This window comes from Borostomias antarcticus (genome assembly GCF_949987555.1).
Source record: "Borostomias antarcticus genome assembly, chromosome: 11".
NCBI classification, from domain to species: Eukaryota; Metazoa; Chordata; class Actinopteri; order Stomiiformes; family Stomiidae; genus Borostomias; species Borostomias antarcticus.
Window position 1 is genome coordinate 17,451,753 of NC_140244.1, and position 16,321 is coordinate 17,468,073.

General features: G+C 44.4%; 1 protein-coding gene across 1 annotated transcript in view; it reads right to left on the minus strand.

Moving 5' to 3' along the window:
• LOC311315440 (helicase ARIP4-like) overlaps nt 1-8,105 on the minus strand; it is a gene marked incomplete at both ends in the record, with an annotated part of 31,370 nt that extends 23,265 nt beyond the window's left edge. The window contains 2 exons of the mRNA XM_084446110.1: nt 5,050-5,184; nt 7,967-8,105. Coding sequence (XP_084302236.1) covers nt 5,050-5,184; nt 7,967-8,105 — 274 coding nt within the window. The remainder of the gene's footprint in view (nt 1-5,049; nt 5,185-7,966) is intronic.
• Between the last annotated feature and the right edge of the window lie 8,216 nt (nt 8,106-16,321).

Genomic DNA, 16,321 nt, shown 5'->3' on the forward strand with positions numbered 1-16,321 from the left:
TGCACATTCAAAGAACATTGGAGTTCATTCCAGGCCAAAGGGGCAGACACCTGGAAAGCTTTCTTGCCAAACTCTGTCCTTGTCTTAGGTACAGTCAGCAGGATGCAGTTTTGAGAGCGTAGCTGGGAAGAACTTTTTTCCTGACCTCTAGGAAGCCTCTTTACATTACCTGTGAAGGTAGTAACACCTAGCACTGTAACCAGATCAATACTCATGTTTATAAATATTGCTATTTGAGTGTGCAAGAGATATGTGTATGTATGTAGATCAATAAAGCTGTATATTAATCTGAAATTGAACTGCCCTCTCCTTCACTCCTTCTTGAGAGTATGTTTAAAGGGGTACAGTAGTTATGTTTAAAGGGGTAGTTATGAATTTTGGACATAGAGCATCATTTAGGGCTCAATGTTGTTGTTCAGCTGACTCCATGCTGTCCCTTGTTTGGGCGTTCACGACATGCTAATGCTAGCACAATTGAACCGAATTAGCTAGCGCTCAAAGAAAACTCACTTTAACACTCCAAACAAGTAAGGATCGCCAGATAAACTAAACTCCTCATCAAAGTTAGACATATACTGTATCTTTCGAACTTGTTGTGTTGATAGTAAGAGAATAGTTTGCTCTTCTGTTCATTGTTGTGCTGGCTAGTTCAGGGTCCCCAGTCTTTACTAGAGATCATTTTCCAGGACTTTTCCAGGACATCCTTCATGCACTCGCAAAAAAGTGTGCGTGAAAATGCATTTTTGGGTGGGGGGCACAGTTTACTCTTACCACCGCTGTAAGAATAGACATGCTCACTATTCCTACGATGTCCTAAACCCAACCCTAACCCCCGTCTCACATAGCCAAACCTAGTCTGACTCAACGACGTAGGTTTTGGGGATAGGTTTTGTCATTAATTTATTACTGCCTGGTTCATGTGGTCGGCCAATCAGTGGCGATGGGAGATTCTCCCAGACTACATGAAAAAACAACAGCCTAGCAACTGCTCCGCCGAAGACGATAGTTTTTACCCCGCATCCCCGAACGGTAATGAGTCCTGCCAGACCTTTCTCCAGCGCTGGCACAGCGTAAAGGGAAGTGTGGAGATAGGTCTGGCTATGTGAGACTAGTTGCTTGTTGTTGTTTCATGTAGTGAAGGGGTCTTTTGAAAAGAGTAACACAGATAGCAGAAGGGGAGGAGTCAGGATTTAATCATCCGGTCACAATCAATGGCCTGATGGACATGGAGATGCTCCTACTGACAAGTTATCTCCAAAACCTAGGTATTTATGGATAAAATGCTTGAAATTGATGGTTAATAGACAACGGCCGTAAGAATAGCCCGCTATTCTTACGGCGGCACGCCACTACATTGAATCAATACAAAAACACGCTATAAGAATAGTCACTGCCTTTTTGTGTGACTAATATTTATATTTGCTATTCCAAATACTCTCATCCACAAACTACCATTTGAATGTTCTCATAACTCAGCCCTTTCAGATGGCAATGTTATCCGTCTTGGGGAGCTCTGGTAGATTGCCTAGTAGCTCATTCTCAGCTAAAGAAAAATAAGACAATGTTGAACTAATTTTCCAGGACAAGACATGATTTCCCAGGACATTTTACTTTTTCTCTCATTTTCCATGTGTTTTCCATGACTGGACATTGCTCACCTGTTTTCCAGGATGTGAAAGAACCCTGTAGTTACATATTGCTCTGCCTCTATTTACAAAGAGAGCCATGTACCGTACGTCCAAACAAACGAAGGGTTCAATTATAGATGGACTTCAGAAATCTCAAATGAGCCCCCAGCAGACTGTCCTCATATTTGGTTTGATTTGGGTGCACTGTGGAGTGTTTAAAGGAGAATCCCACCCTAGAACAACATTGGGCTCAACAACTAGACACCCACAAAACAATAAAGAAAAATTTGGTTTCCTTGGTTATTGTTGCTCCATGTAAACAAAGCATGTTCATGAAATCTGGACTCCCGGGGCTTTGCCGTGTCGAAACACGTCGACAAATCCCCGTAAGCAAAATAACGAGGACAACAACAAAACATCTAGGAGAACAGGGACTCGAGTGCACCATGCTAACCCTCTAGCTCTAGACTACTCTATGAAGTTAGTTCAACAAAACGAAAAATATGCGATCGCACACACTCACACAAAAGATGACAACCGATGTTTAATTTACCTGAGTTCTTTGGACTTTTTGCTGCGTTCTGGCAACTGATGGAAACTCACTCCCACCGGTGCAAGTGAATCCTTGATTCCACAAATTGCATAGTATTTTAGCATTCCACAAATAGCAAATACAGCTAGATACAGGGCCTGACAAATGTTTGCTCGAGAGATGATGATGGCTAATGCTGTTGTTCTGCTGAATTCTGACTCCATTCTCCTCCTCCCGATAGCTCAGTTTCACGCAATGCATGCTGGTTAATTGAGTCTTTCAAAATAACCGCGTCTGTAACCACCACATTCAGCTTATTGAACTCATCACAAAAAATAATGACACTTTCAGATTTTCTGTAAACATATTACATGTGTTTAGAGGCTACAAAATCATAGACTTGAATTCTCCTTTAAGTGAGTTTTCTTTGAATGCAGACATTTCAGTACAACTGTGTTAGCATTAGCATGCCGCTAACGCCGGACCAAGAGAGCATGGAATCAGCTGAAAATGTTCTCCATCAATCAACACCGTTATGGGTAAGTCGTAAATGAGGCTCTATGTCCAAAATTCTGAACTACCCCTTTAAGGAATGGGTGTCATCCAGTTATGTAAGGTGTGTTGGCAGCAGGAGAGGAGAGAGAGAAGGAGAGAGAGAGGGAAAAGGAGAGAGAGAGTGAGAGACCCGCATCAATGCCACTTGCGCTATGGGCAAAGATGAGCACAACAGGCATTTTGGAATGTGGGCCACCTAAACCTGCGTTCGCCTCGAAGTAGGTGTAGCATTCATGGGAGGTGTCCATTTTAGTATTGTATGCTGTACATGCAGTGGCATTTCTATTTAAATATCAACATGGGCACATTGGTAATTCCACACACAATTTACATAATATATTGTAAAGTAACTTATAAACAATAGTTTTGCTGGTATTTTCTATTAAAGGGATAGTTCAGAATTTTGGACATAGAGCCTCATTTAGGAGTACCCATAATGTAATTGATTGATGGAGAAAATTTTCAGTTGATTCCATGCTGTCCCTCGTTTGGGCGCTCACGGCATGCTAATGCTAGCACAATCAAACTGAATTAGCTAGCATTCAAAGAAAACTCACTTATAAACACTCCAAACAAGCAAGGATCACCAGATAAATGAATGATTCAATGATAATTAGACTTAAAAAATGATGCAGACTGTCCTCACTTTTGATTTGGGTGCACTGTGGAGTGTTTAAGTGTTTACTTTGAATGCTAGCTAATTCGGTTGGATTGCGCAAGCACTAGCATGCCGTGAATGCCTGAACGAGGGACAAGAAACAGAAGTCGAACCAACAGCAGCAAAATATATTGACCAGCGCAGTGGCCTTGTGGTTAGAGTGTCCACCCTGAGATTGGGAGGTTAGGGGTTCGATCCCTGGCCAAATCATACCAAAGACTATTTAAAAAATGCCTCTACTCAGCATCAAGGCTTGGATTGGGGGTAAATCCCTGCGACATACTAGCGTCATGTTCAGGGGGTGTACTTGTACATCAAGCTGCCTCACGCTAAGGAATCAGGAGATAGGCTTCTGTCCTATAGGCCACTAGGCACTACTTACAGGAATCATCAGTGTAGCATTAGCTAACTGCCTTAGACAGCGACTGTTAGAGGTTATGGAAGCTGCTGCTAGCTGGCTATCACGGTCTTACTGTGCTGGATTAGCATTTGAAGCATTGGAACTGATGTGTTCAGGTGACAAGACCTATCTTAATTTAGCAGACATTAGATTTCATGTCACAGCTATTTCGATGGCATCGCTAGCTCGTTCTGTCCGACTAACAAGTCCTGAAGAGAAACAAGCCAGCCCCAGCCCATAAACCAGGCTTGACCTGGTCTAGTTACAAGGTGTGAATGTCCCTGTGATTTTTCCAAGATGCAAGCAATAACTTTAGCCAGTCAATTATAAGGTTATATGGATCAAAACAATTACAAACGATATGATTGAGATTGTAAAGGCTAAGCTAAGCTATTTATCTATTTATTTGAGATGACAACTGCTGTTAAGTATGCACCAATGTACTTCCAGCCAGCTTTAGGCACCACCAGAGGAAAGTCAGTAGGAAGATGCATTTAAAATAAAAAAATAAAAAATAAACTCTTGATTAGTAAACGGAACACTTTTGGGCACAGAACACTTTTCATGAGGCGAATGCCTTGGTTGTTATGAAATAAATGGATCTCTCTCTACATTATAGCCTAATACTGTATAATGTGTGTGCTAGAGCATGTGGCATGTTTTGAGGAAATATAGGCTACACTTTTGGTATAGAGACTGTCCACCTGATTATTTTACTTCTGAATAACTGAACAAATCCAATTATAATGAGATGCCTCAGAGTAGCATACTGTGTACATTCTCTGCCAGTAATATATGCATTGCCTTTCAAACAAACATTCATTCATTAAACACGTCTCGGACACAGAGCACATGCTTTTATGATTGAAAAAGCTTGCAAACATGGCAATGGTAGCACATCTCAGTTATTCAATTCAAGGAGGACAAAATACTCACTTTTCACATGTTAATATTGGCTCACATCATAGAAAGAAACGCTAACGCGTTTCGGCAATCAGCCTTCATCAGAGCGTATACAGTACGCTCTCGTCGATACGTCGATTTTGTCCTCCTTGAATTGAATAACTGAGATGTGCTACCATTGCAATGTTTGCAAGCTTTTTCAATCATATTACGAGTTTGGTTTTAGCACTCTAACTTGAAGAGCTATTTTGTTGAAGTGCTACCTCTTTTTGTAATCACATGCTTTTATGTAGTCCTAGCAAAAGCTTGTTTGGCCGGGAAAAGACACCCTTGGTAAATCATGACATGAGTCCAGCCACATGATGGCTCTCACCTGGCACTAGCTCATCTTCATCGTCTCCATCATTCTCCTCCTCCTCCTCGATGGTGGGGTGGGGCTCCCTGCGCCTCCTCTCCCATGAGATCTCCTTGTCACACATTGTCTCCCTCGGACCGCCAGGGGCATTACCTGCACGAGGTCGCACCGGGCACCTGCAAAACACACACACACAACACACACACAAACACGTGGTCATCGCTGTGATGTCATCTCCTAGACGAACGACACCGGGCCTAGTATGGTCAAGGGGCGGCTGTAGCTCAGTTGAGCGGGTTCCTACGATGATCGAAGGGTCAGTGGTTCGAATCCCAGCTCCAACTGTCCACATGTCGAAGTGTCCTTGAGCAAGACACCTAACCCCAAATTGCTCCCAATGAGCAGGTTAGCACCTTGCATGGCAGCTCCCGCCATTGGTGTGTGAGTGGGTGAATGAGGGGCCATTGTAAAGCGCTTTGAGTGCCGCTAAGGTGGAAAAGCGCTATATAAGTGCAGTCCATTTACCATTTGTTAACCGGTGCAACCTTCAACTAACAACACAGCTACAATGTAATACCAGTGCCTGAAAAACAACATTCACCTTTCACCCTAATAATGACCTCATCTGAACGTAGGGCAGAAAGATCTGCACTTTCACCCTGTATGGCCACACACCATCACTATAAACAGAGAGACAGGCTCATTGTCTAGAATCCCTCTCCTCATCCCCAATAATCCCCCAGAATCCATTGCGCTTTTGCCCAGCCTACTTAGCATTCCCCGACCTTAGAGGACTGTCCTGACCTCATCACTCAGTGGAGTGATACTAACCTCCCATCACTCAGCCACAGACAGCCTTGTCTGTCTACACCAAGACAGACCAGCAGCAGACCAGACTAGTCTGGATAAGACCAGACCAGACCAGCCTCTAGGTCCATTTACTTGAAATGACCTGGAGGAGCAGGTGGGCTTACAGGAAGTAGAAGGTCCAGCTACGTGTTTGAGTGACAGGTCAGTGACAGCGTGTGCAGGGGGGAGAGGAACGAGGCAGAGTGAGTTAGGAGAGAGAAGAGGAAAGGAGAGGGGTGGGACAGAGACAGACAGGGAGAGAGACAGGGAGAGAGATAGGGACAGAGAGACAGTGAGAGAGAGAGAGAGAGAGAGAGAGAGAGAGAGAGAGAGAGAGAGAGAGAAAGAGAGACAGGGACAGGGAGAGAGACAGGGACAGTCAGAGAGACAGGGAGAGACAGTGGGAGACAGGGACAGAGACAAGGAGAGAGAAAGAGAAACAGGGACAGGGAGAGAGACATGGACAGTGAGAGAGACAGAGAGAGAGGCACAGAGATACAAAGACAGTGAGAGACAAGGTGACAGGGACAGAGAGAGACAGGGACATAGAGAGAGACAGAGACAGTGAGAGACAGAGCGACAGGGACATAGAGAGAGACAGGGACATAGAGAGAGACAGAGACGGTGAGAGACAGAGCGACAGGGACATAGAAAGACAGAGACAGTGAGAGAGACAGGGACAGGGACATAGAGAGACACAGAGAGAGAGACAGGGACATAGAGAGAGACAGACAGTGAGAGAAACAGAGAAGGGGAGAGAGAGACAATGTCATTGCAATTTTATTTCTATAGCACAATTCATAGAAATGCTTTGTATGAATGTGCTTTATGCTTTACATAAGAGATGGATAAAAACATAAATCATGTAAACACAATGAATAGATTTAGAAGAAACAATTAAATCAAAATGTTTTTTTAATAATTAAAAAAAATAAAGAATTAAAAAACAATAAAAACAGAATACACTTAGTCCTGGTCTCTTAGTCCTGGCCTCTTAGTCCTGGCCTCTTAGTCCTGGCCTCTTAGTCCTGGCCTCTTAGTCCTGACCTCTTAGTCCTGGCCTCTTAGTCCTGGCCTCTTAGTCCTGGCCTCTTAGTCCTGGCCTCTTAGTCCTGGCCTCTTAGTCCTGGCCTCTTAGTCCTGGCCTCTTAGTCCTGGCCTCTTAGTCCTGGTCTCTTAGTCCTGGTCTCTTAGTCCTGGTCTCTTAGTCCTGGTCTCTTAGTCCTGACCTCTAGGAACCATTACAAGCTCAGTGCCCGAGGACCTGAGGGACCTACTAGGTGTATATTTTAAAATATACACCTAGTATATTGTATAATCCTGTCTGACATGGATTTAAGTGCATCTTTATGAATGGATTTATAGACTAATAAAATAATCGATGGTTACGTATTGTAACTCTAGTTCTATGAGTGGAGTGGAGCCCCACAGGGCTAGCTCCTATTGGCTTGTGAAACCTAGCCAGCTACTTTTGACTGAAGAATAAAAACCCATACACGCACCTGAGTCCAACCAGGTCCGGTGCACCACTGTAGAAGCGGGCTTCGCCTGCACTTCTGCTCCTAGCCGAAACTTTCAGCAAGCCGACTGTGGGTTCAGCAAAGTCTGCGCCTTGTGGGGCTCTGCTTCACTCATAGAACTAGGGTTACAATACGTAACCGTCATTCTATTTTGTAAAGCTCCGCCCCACAGGGCTAGCTCCTATTGGCATAAGCGGCGCACCATACACTCTTGCTGGACCCGTTAACAAAATTGGCCAGCCAGGACACAAGCCTGTGCTCCATGGTGAGATCATACACAATGTTGGCCCAACCCAAGCACTGGCCCCTACCTGCCACACTCGGCTTATCTCAGCCGAGGGCACGGAGAGGTACGTGAGGGGAGCGCCGGACTGGAAGCGGTTACACCGTAACACAACCCGTCCGAACGTCTCCCAGCCCCAATGGGACAGAAGCGGACCGCCACTCACCAGTCGGTCCTGCTTTGGAACATCATGTCTAATGCTGACTCCCGCTGGTGGCTACTGTATGCCCAGCAGAAACAACGCCACAGAAACAGATGACATGGATAAAAGATAATAACTGACAAAAGGAGACGGTGACGACCAAGTCGCCGTCGCACACGTCCTCCACAGACACACCATTGAACAGGGAGACCAACGTGGCCACGCCCCTCGTAGAGTGTGCCCCAACAGCCCCCAGGCAGAGGGTGACCTGCAGTCTCATACGACTTGGAGATGCCCTCACAAATCCACTGGGAGAGATGTTGTTTGGATAGCAGGATAGCACTTCCCCGGGTTGTGACAAACCAACAACTGGGGGGCAGTTTGGACCGTAGCCATGCGCTGAGCATAACAAGTCAATAGGAGCTAGCTCTGTCGGGCGGAATGAAATAGAACTTAAAATCTATTCTAAAGCTGACTGGTAGCTAGTGTTGTGATTTTAAAACATGTGTGATGCGAATCGTCCTTCTGGTCTTAAGAACATGTGCTGCAGCATTTTGAATCAGTTGGAGTTGACTAAGCACTTTTTTGGGTAAGACAGACAGGAGAGCCGTTACAATAATCCAACCTGCTAGCATGTATAAGTCCTCAAGGTTTCACCTTGGCAATGTTTCTTAGGTGATAAAATGAGGTCCTTGTCACATTCTTTATATCGGTTGCCGCCTCAAAGCTAAGGTCAGGGACCAGCACAACAACTAAGCTTCTGGCCTAGCATTTGGTATTCAGTGACAGTGATTTTAAGTGCACCGAGTCCCTCTTTCACCTTTTTCTCCAATGATCAATACTTCAGTTTTGTCCTGGTTTAACTGGAGGTAGTTCTGTGCCATCCACACATTTGTCAGCAATACATTCTATAGAAAATGGACAGAGGTAAGCAGATCCAAAATGTTTAAAACTGGGTGCTAGAGAGAAAAACTAACTCATCAGGAAAAGTAGAGTCTGCTTACCAGAAATATGCTCCCAGGATTTTTTATTGACACCAAGGTGACGTTTGAGGCTACAAGCGGTCTGCAGAAGGGCTTGTAGCCCGAAACGTCACCTTATTTCTGGTGTGCAGACTCTACTTTTCCTGATGAGTTAGTTACCTTTTCCTGATGAGCAATACATTCTATATACATTCTATCAAACTGAGCTGTAATTGAGGGGTATTAGATATGCAGAGCTGGGTGTCATCAGAATAGCTATGGTAGCGTTGTTCCTTCTCATGACACTGTGAAGGTGTAACATGTACAGATTGAAAAGGGACCTAGAATTGATCCTTGTGGGACGCCACATGTCATCTCAGTGTTTTTTGAGCTGTGGTCACCAAGGACCTGAACCAGTCAAGGACTGGACTGGAGAGGCCAACCCAGTTCTCAAGTCTTCTAACAAGGATATTATGATATATTGTGTCAAAAGCTGCACTCAGGTCCAGGAGAACAAGGAGAGAGCTTTTTCAAGTCAGCATTGATTCTGAGGTTGTTGACAACCTTGACCAGCACTGTCTCTGTGCTATGATGGGGGCGAAAACCTGACTGAAAAATATCCAGGATACAATTTTCAGCTAGGAAATCATTAACTGTTTTTTCTAGAATTTAGTTGAAAAGTGGCGGTTGGAGATTGGTCTAAAATTACTGAGGACTGAGGAGCCAAAGTTGTTTTTCTTCAGAATGGGTTTTACTTGGGCAGTTTTAAAGGACAATGCTCGTTTTTGACAACCTGGACCTTATTTACGATATATTATAAGACGTTTGACTCACCGAGATCACTTTGGTGTAGTTCGGAGGCATGTAGAAGAAATTTAAAATCCAGCGCGAGCCAGTATATCCATGTAATGGCGGTGGACGGGGCACCGAGAATGCAGTTCCTAAAAAATCTATTTTTAGAAACTGCGAGGCCTTGTTGGGATTTTCAAATACGTGGTCTTTAGCCTCTGTAATATGATCTTTAAACGCCTTTCCCCACTTGCTCCAGCACACATGCGCACAGGCCAGCGCGCAGACTGGCTATTCTCCGTCTGTAGGCTACACTCGCGGCTCACATTCTCTATGCTACGATCGGATTGTTGGTGCCTAGAATATTGTGTGCAATATGGCTGAATATTTGTCAGATTTAGAGGACCTAGAAAATTAATTAGAATATGACGGACGTCCATATCGTTTTGAGCCAGAGTATACGGACGAAGAGCTCCTTGAAAGGAGGGTGAGGAGACGGAGAAAATAGCCGCTCCGCGCGCATGCGTGCTGGAGCAAGTGGGAAAAGGCGTTTAAAGATCATATTACAGAGGCTAACCACGTATTTGGAAACCACAACAAGGCCTCGCTTTGGGGAATCACAACTGTCGATTCATAAAATCAGATTGATGAAAACAACCGTTTAGCGGCCGAAAATAGATTTTTAGAAACTGCATTCTCGGTGCCCCGTCCACCGCCATTACATGGATATACTGGCTCGCGCTGGATTTTAAATTTCTTCTACATGCCTCCGAACTACACCAAAGTGATCTCGGTGAGTCAAACGTCTTATAATATGTCGTAAATAAGGTCCAGGTTGTCAAAAACGAGCATTGTCCTTTAAGTGCCACTGGAAAAACGCCTGTACTGAGGGAACAATTAACAATAGCTAAAGTGTCCATGGATACAGAGTTCAAAATAGTTGTGAAGCACTTAGTGGGAATAAAATCGAGGGGGCAGGTAAATGACTTAAGTTGTGACACCACTTTGCTCAACATCTGGGTCAGCTGGTGTAAACAAGTTCATAACACTGCTCTGTCGAGGGGTCATCAAACAAAACATTTGGTCTTGACTGCTAGAGGACATGTTGACAGGTGTATAGGGGGCGGGATTAAAGAGGTTGTCAATCGTTGAGAAAAGCGTCCTGGAATTCTTTTGAAGACAGTCACTAAATCATTAACGTGAAGGCCCCACTTACAGAGGTTGTTACACTATTTACATTCATCTTTATTTTAAAATGATCAACTGCTAGAGAGTTCAGATAGTCAAAGTCAACGTCAACTTTATTTATATAGCACTGTTCATACAAGCAAATGTAGCACAGTGCTTTACAGAATAAATAAAACAGTTAAATAGAGAGAAAAATAAGAGAGAAAGTAAGAAACAGTAAAAAATTCAAAGTGAGTACAATAAGAAAAAAAAAAATATACAGGTAAAACTACATGATAAAAGTGAGATTAAGGCCCAATCCCAAAACCACCCTTAGCCCTAGCCCTTGGTCCTATCCCTACATTTTGCGCATTTACGCGCAGGGGTAGTGTGTCCCATTCCTTTCAGCTTCTAGGCCTAGGGGGCATATGGAAGACTAGTGGACGTTCAAACAGCCCTCCAAAATAAGGGTTTTCAGATCCTGACTTGAAACCGAGGGGTAGATGAAAATTCACACAATGCTTTGCGAACTGAGGCAGTGATATGAAACATAGCTGCCGGTGCCGTGAAAAAACATAGGAAAGAAGCAAATATATTTGCAAATAATCATAAAAAATGTGTAAAATCTGTGGAATAACTTAATTTAATGTAGATGCAAAGGAACATGTCACTGGATCGTTATGACAAGCATTTCAGAAAAAAAAAACGATATTCACGATGTCAACTGCATTTCATTGTTAGCCTAGCATTTTGATGTTGTAGGCTACGTTTCAATGTTTAATCTAATCAAATCAATAGAACTTTGTGTAAACAACGATTTTTGAGTGACAGTTGATTCCATGTCCAGTGTATGAAGTCCAAAACATTATCCAGCTGCACTTTTTCTGCACTTCCCTGCTCATCTGATATCAGTGCATTTCTATGGGCAGGACTAACGTTAACAGCCGATGTGTAAACATGCTTCCTGGCTGTACAAGTCATTAATCTGTCTGGTTCTGTCCTGAAATTCGGTCAGATTTGTCACTATAACAATAGTAATCATACTGTAACATCCCAGGGACCCACAGGCAACTAATAAAATTCTGATTGAAGACGTAGCGAGTGGTGTCCCATTTCTTAGGTGAAGATTCCAACCCTTATCCCTTGTGGCTCCGTTCTGAAGGGCCACTACCCAGTCGAGGGCACTCCAAAACTAGGGGCTAGGGCTAAGGGGGAGTATTGGGATTGGGCCTAAAAAGGTGTCTTAAGATCTCACTTAAAAGTTCCCACAGTTTGGGCCAATCTTAGGTTTTCTGGCAGGGTATTCCAGAGGCTGGGGGCATAAAAACTGAAGGCTGCATCCCGATGTCTCTGGCTCCAGGAACCATTAAAGGTTCAGAGCCAGAGGACCTCAGGGACCTACAGTACCACACACCATACCTTGATGTACATCGTAAAAGCATGCCTGACATGTATTCAGGTGCATGACCATGGTGTGCTTTATAAACTAATAAAATAATCTTAAAATCTATTCTAAAACAAACTGGTAACCAGTGTAGTGATTGAAAGACTGGTGTGATGTGTGCCTTCCTTCTGGTCTTAGTGTGCTGCAGCATTTTGTATCATCTGAAGTTGACTAATAGCTTTCTTTGGTAGACCAGATAGGAGAGCGTTACAGTAATCCAACCTACTACTGATAACAGCATGCATTGTCTTTCTGTCCGCCTGCGAGAGAAAGGTTTTTACCTTAGCAATGTTCCTCAGGTGATAAAAAGATGTACTTGTCACATTCTTAATAGGCCTCAAAATGAGAATCAAAATCAGAATCAAACATGACACCTAGGTTTCTGACTTTGCATTCGATGTTGAGTGTTTTAAGTGCCCAGATAGTCTCTCCCTTTCAACTTCATCACCAATGATCAGCACATCTGTTTTGTCCTGGTTTAAGTGATGGAAATTCTGTGACATCCATTCATTTATATCAGCAATACATTCTACCAAGTGGTCAACTGAGCTGTAGCCATCCGGTGTCACAGAAATGCTACGGTAAATAATATTGTGCCTCCTTATGACATCACGTAGGGTAGCATATACAGCCTGAAGAGTAAGGGCCCTAGAATTGGGCCCTAGATAGCGCTTCTTAACAAAGCATTTAGTGCTAATTAAAGCTTTGGGTAGCAATTGTTACGTCGACACATTCTTGCCTGTGTGTCCTTTTTTTGTTTCCTTCTGTGTCTTCCCTCTTCCCGTCATTCTACATTCAGGTTCCCATCCCATCGGCTTGGACAACCACCTACGTCACCATTCCCGCTGTCCCTGTCATAGAGTGGGCCATGTTGTTGCGGATTGTTCAACGCTGAAAAGGAAACAGTCACAGCCTGTGAAGCCGAAAGGGGCTGGATTGGTTCAAACAGTCCCTCAGCCAGTGACAGTCGTGCCCAGCACTATGTGTGATTCTCCTGATCCCAGCTACAGTACCAACCATTCATCCTAAATTGTTTTGTGTCTTTGACCGGCGATCTGAATGAGCAGCGAACCCATTCAGATTCTCTGTGACAATGGCGCAGCGCAGTTATTTATCCTGTCCGATCTGTTGCCTTTGTCAAGTCATTCGCTTTGTGGTTCTAGCGTATTGGTAGCCTACAAGGCATAAATTTGCTTCGTGCCAGTCCCATTGCATCAGGTGTATTTTCAATGTGATTTGATCAGTGGAGTGTTCAAAATGAGGCCTACCCTGCCAGTTAAGAGCATTCATTTTAGTAAATGATGCGGAAAAGTGCTGTCTGTTTTAGAGGTGTTGGAATGCCCGGGAACTCAGGCTGATGATCTAGCGGAGAATTTCGCCCCGAGGTTTTCCCAGCGTGTGCCATCATGCGAGCCCAGTCTCGGAAGTTAGGTGACGCAGCAGACTTGTCTGACTCCGTGTTTCCAGTATTGGGAAAGAATCAGCTAATTAGCTCTGAGCCTGAAACCCCTCCACATACTGGGAAACGAACAAGGGCACGAAAGAGGGTGCTGGCTCTAGTATTGAGACACTGAACTCATCCATTACTCGTGATGAGTTGGTAGCTTCCCAGAAAAGAGATCCTACCCTTGTTAAGTGGTATGCAAATGTTGATCCTGATAATGTTAACAAGAAAGACTTACGTTATGCGTAAGTGGACGTCCCACCTTGATCCAGGACAGGACTGGAGTGTGATCTATGAGGTTGTTGTGCCCAGTGCACTGACAGCATGCTGTAGCTCTTGCTCATGTTAATGTATGGTCTAGCCATTTGGGCCTAACAAAAACCTGCCATACAGTTCTCAGGAATATCAAGAGTAAAGTATACCCACTTCTTTATTCAGAGTATAGTATACCCAGTTATTTAGTCAAGAGTATAGTATACCCAGTTCTTTAGTCAGAGTATACAGTAGTATACACTTCTTTAGTCAGAGTATAGTTAGTATACGCACTTCTTTAGTCAGGGTATAGTATACCCACTTCTTTAGTCAGAGTATAGTATACCCACTCCTTTAGTCAGGGTATAGTATACCCACTTCTTTATTCAGAGTATAGTATACCCACTTCTTTAGTTAGACTATAGTATACCCACTTCTTTATTCAGAGTATAGTATACCCAGTTATTTAGTCAAGAGTATAGTATACCCAGTTCTTTAGTCAGAGTATACAGTAGTATACACACTTCTTTAGTCACAGTATAGTTAGTATACCCACTTCTTTAGTCAGGGTATAGTATACCCACTTCTTTATTCAGAGTATAGTATACCCACTTCTTTAGTCAGACTATAGTATACCCACTTCTTTAGTCAGAGTATAGTATACCCACTTCTTTAGTCACCACTACAACCCTGCACAACAGCAATGTTGAGCTTGACTGTGTGAAAGTGACAGGGACAAATACAGGGAAAACTGTGGAACTGAAAAAAAGTGTTTATATATATAGAAAGATTTGTCTGCATAAAAATGCTATAGCATCTTTAAAGGTTGGTTTGTAGCTCACAGTTCTACATGTCGGCCGACAGTTAGATTACAGCACACTCAACGGTATGCTGTGATTCGTCAGACCGCGTGAGCACCTGTGATTGGTCAGTGCGCCCCAGCGCAGTCTGTGATTTGTAGCGCTCACACACTGAGTAGAGCTGTTTAAAAACAGGAATTTGTGATTTATTATGCAGCGGGTGACTTAAAGGAATGTATCACCTTTCTCAATTAGTACATCACAGAGGTCAAAATAATACGCCATTCCTGTTTTCTGTACTGGTGTTTTATATTGTGTACTTGTTCATCTTTTGTGTTGTTTTATTTGTCTGCCTTTCCCCCTTTTCTGGTGTTTTATATTGTGTATTTACTCCTTCAATAAAAAAAAGAAAAAGAAAAAAAAAGAAAAGAAAATACAATATGCGATTAATTGTGCAGCCCTAACACACAAACACACACACACACACACACACAAACACACACACACACACACACACACACACAAACACTCTCTTATGCACAGCAGCCGCATCAACATGGAACACTCTGTCCCTGTAGCTCATATTATCCCAGTGCTGGACAGGCAGCAGTGGAGCGGAGGAAGGCTGGACAGGATGGACAGGACAGGGGATAGGATGGACAGGACAGGGGACAGGATGGACAGGACAGGGGACAGGGACAGGATGGACAGGACAGGATGGACAGGATGGACAGGACAGGGGACAGGGACAGGATGGACAGGACAGGGGACAGGATGGACAGGACAGGGGACAGGATGGACAGGGACAGGATGGACAGGCCAGAGGACAGGATGGACAGGCCAGGGGACAGGATGGACAGGACAGGATGGACAGGACAGGGGACAGGATGGACAGGCCAGGGGACAGGGACAGGATGGACAGGACAGGGGACAGGATGGACAGGACAGGGGACAGGATGGACAGGCCAGGGGACAGGGACAGGATGGACAGGCCAGGGGACAGGATGGACAGGACAGGGGACAGGATGGACAGCCCAGGGGACAGGGACAGGATGGACAGGCCAGGGGACAGGGTCAGGATGGACAGGACAGGGGACAGGATGGACAGGCCAGGGGACAGGATGGACAGGGACAGGATGGACAGGCCAGAGGACAGGATGGACAGGCCAGGGGACAGGTGCTCATTACAGACCTGTCTGGATGAATCAAGGTTTAAACAGATCAATAAAAAGACCTTTACCTTCCAAGATAAAGAACACCAGACCCCACATGCCTTCCTCTTTAAAGGGGACAGGCTTTTACCCACGCATACACACACACACACACACACACACACGCATACACACACACACAGGCAGGCAGACAGGCCAGCAGATAGACAGAAAGATGGACAGACTGGAAGATAGGCAGGCAGACAGAAACTTTGACAGACCCCATCAAACAGCCACCAAACAGCCAGATAGACAGGAAGGCAGGCAGATAGACAGACAGAGAGACAGGCAGACAGACAGACAGACAGACAGAGAGACAGACAGGCAGGCAGACAGACAGAGAGACAGACAGACAGACAGGCAGGCAGACAGGGCTTCTGCAGGTCTCCTAGCGGGCAGCAGGGGCTCAGATCTTCAAACACAGCTC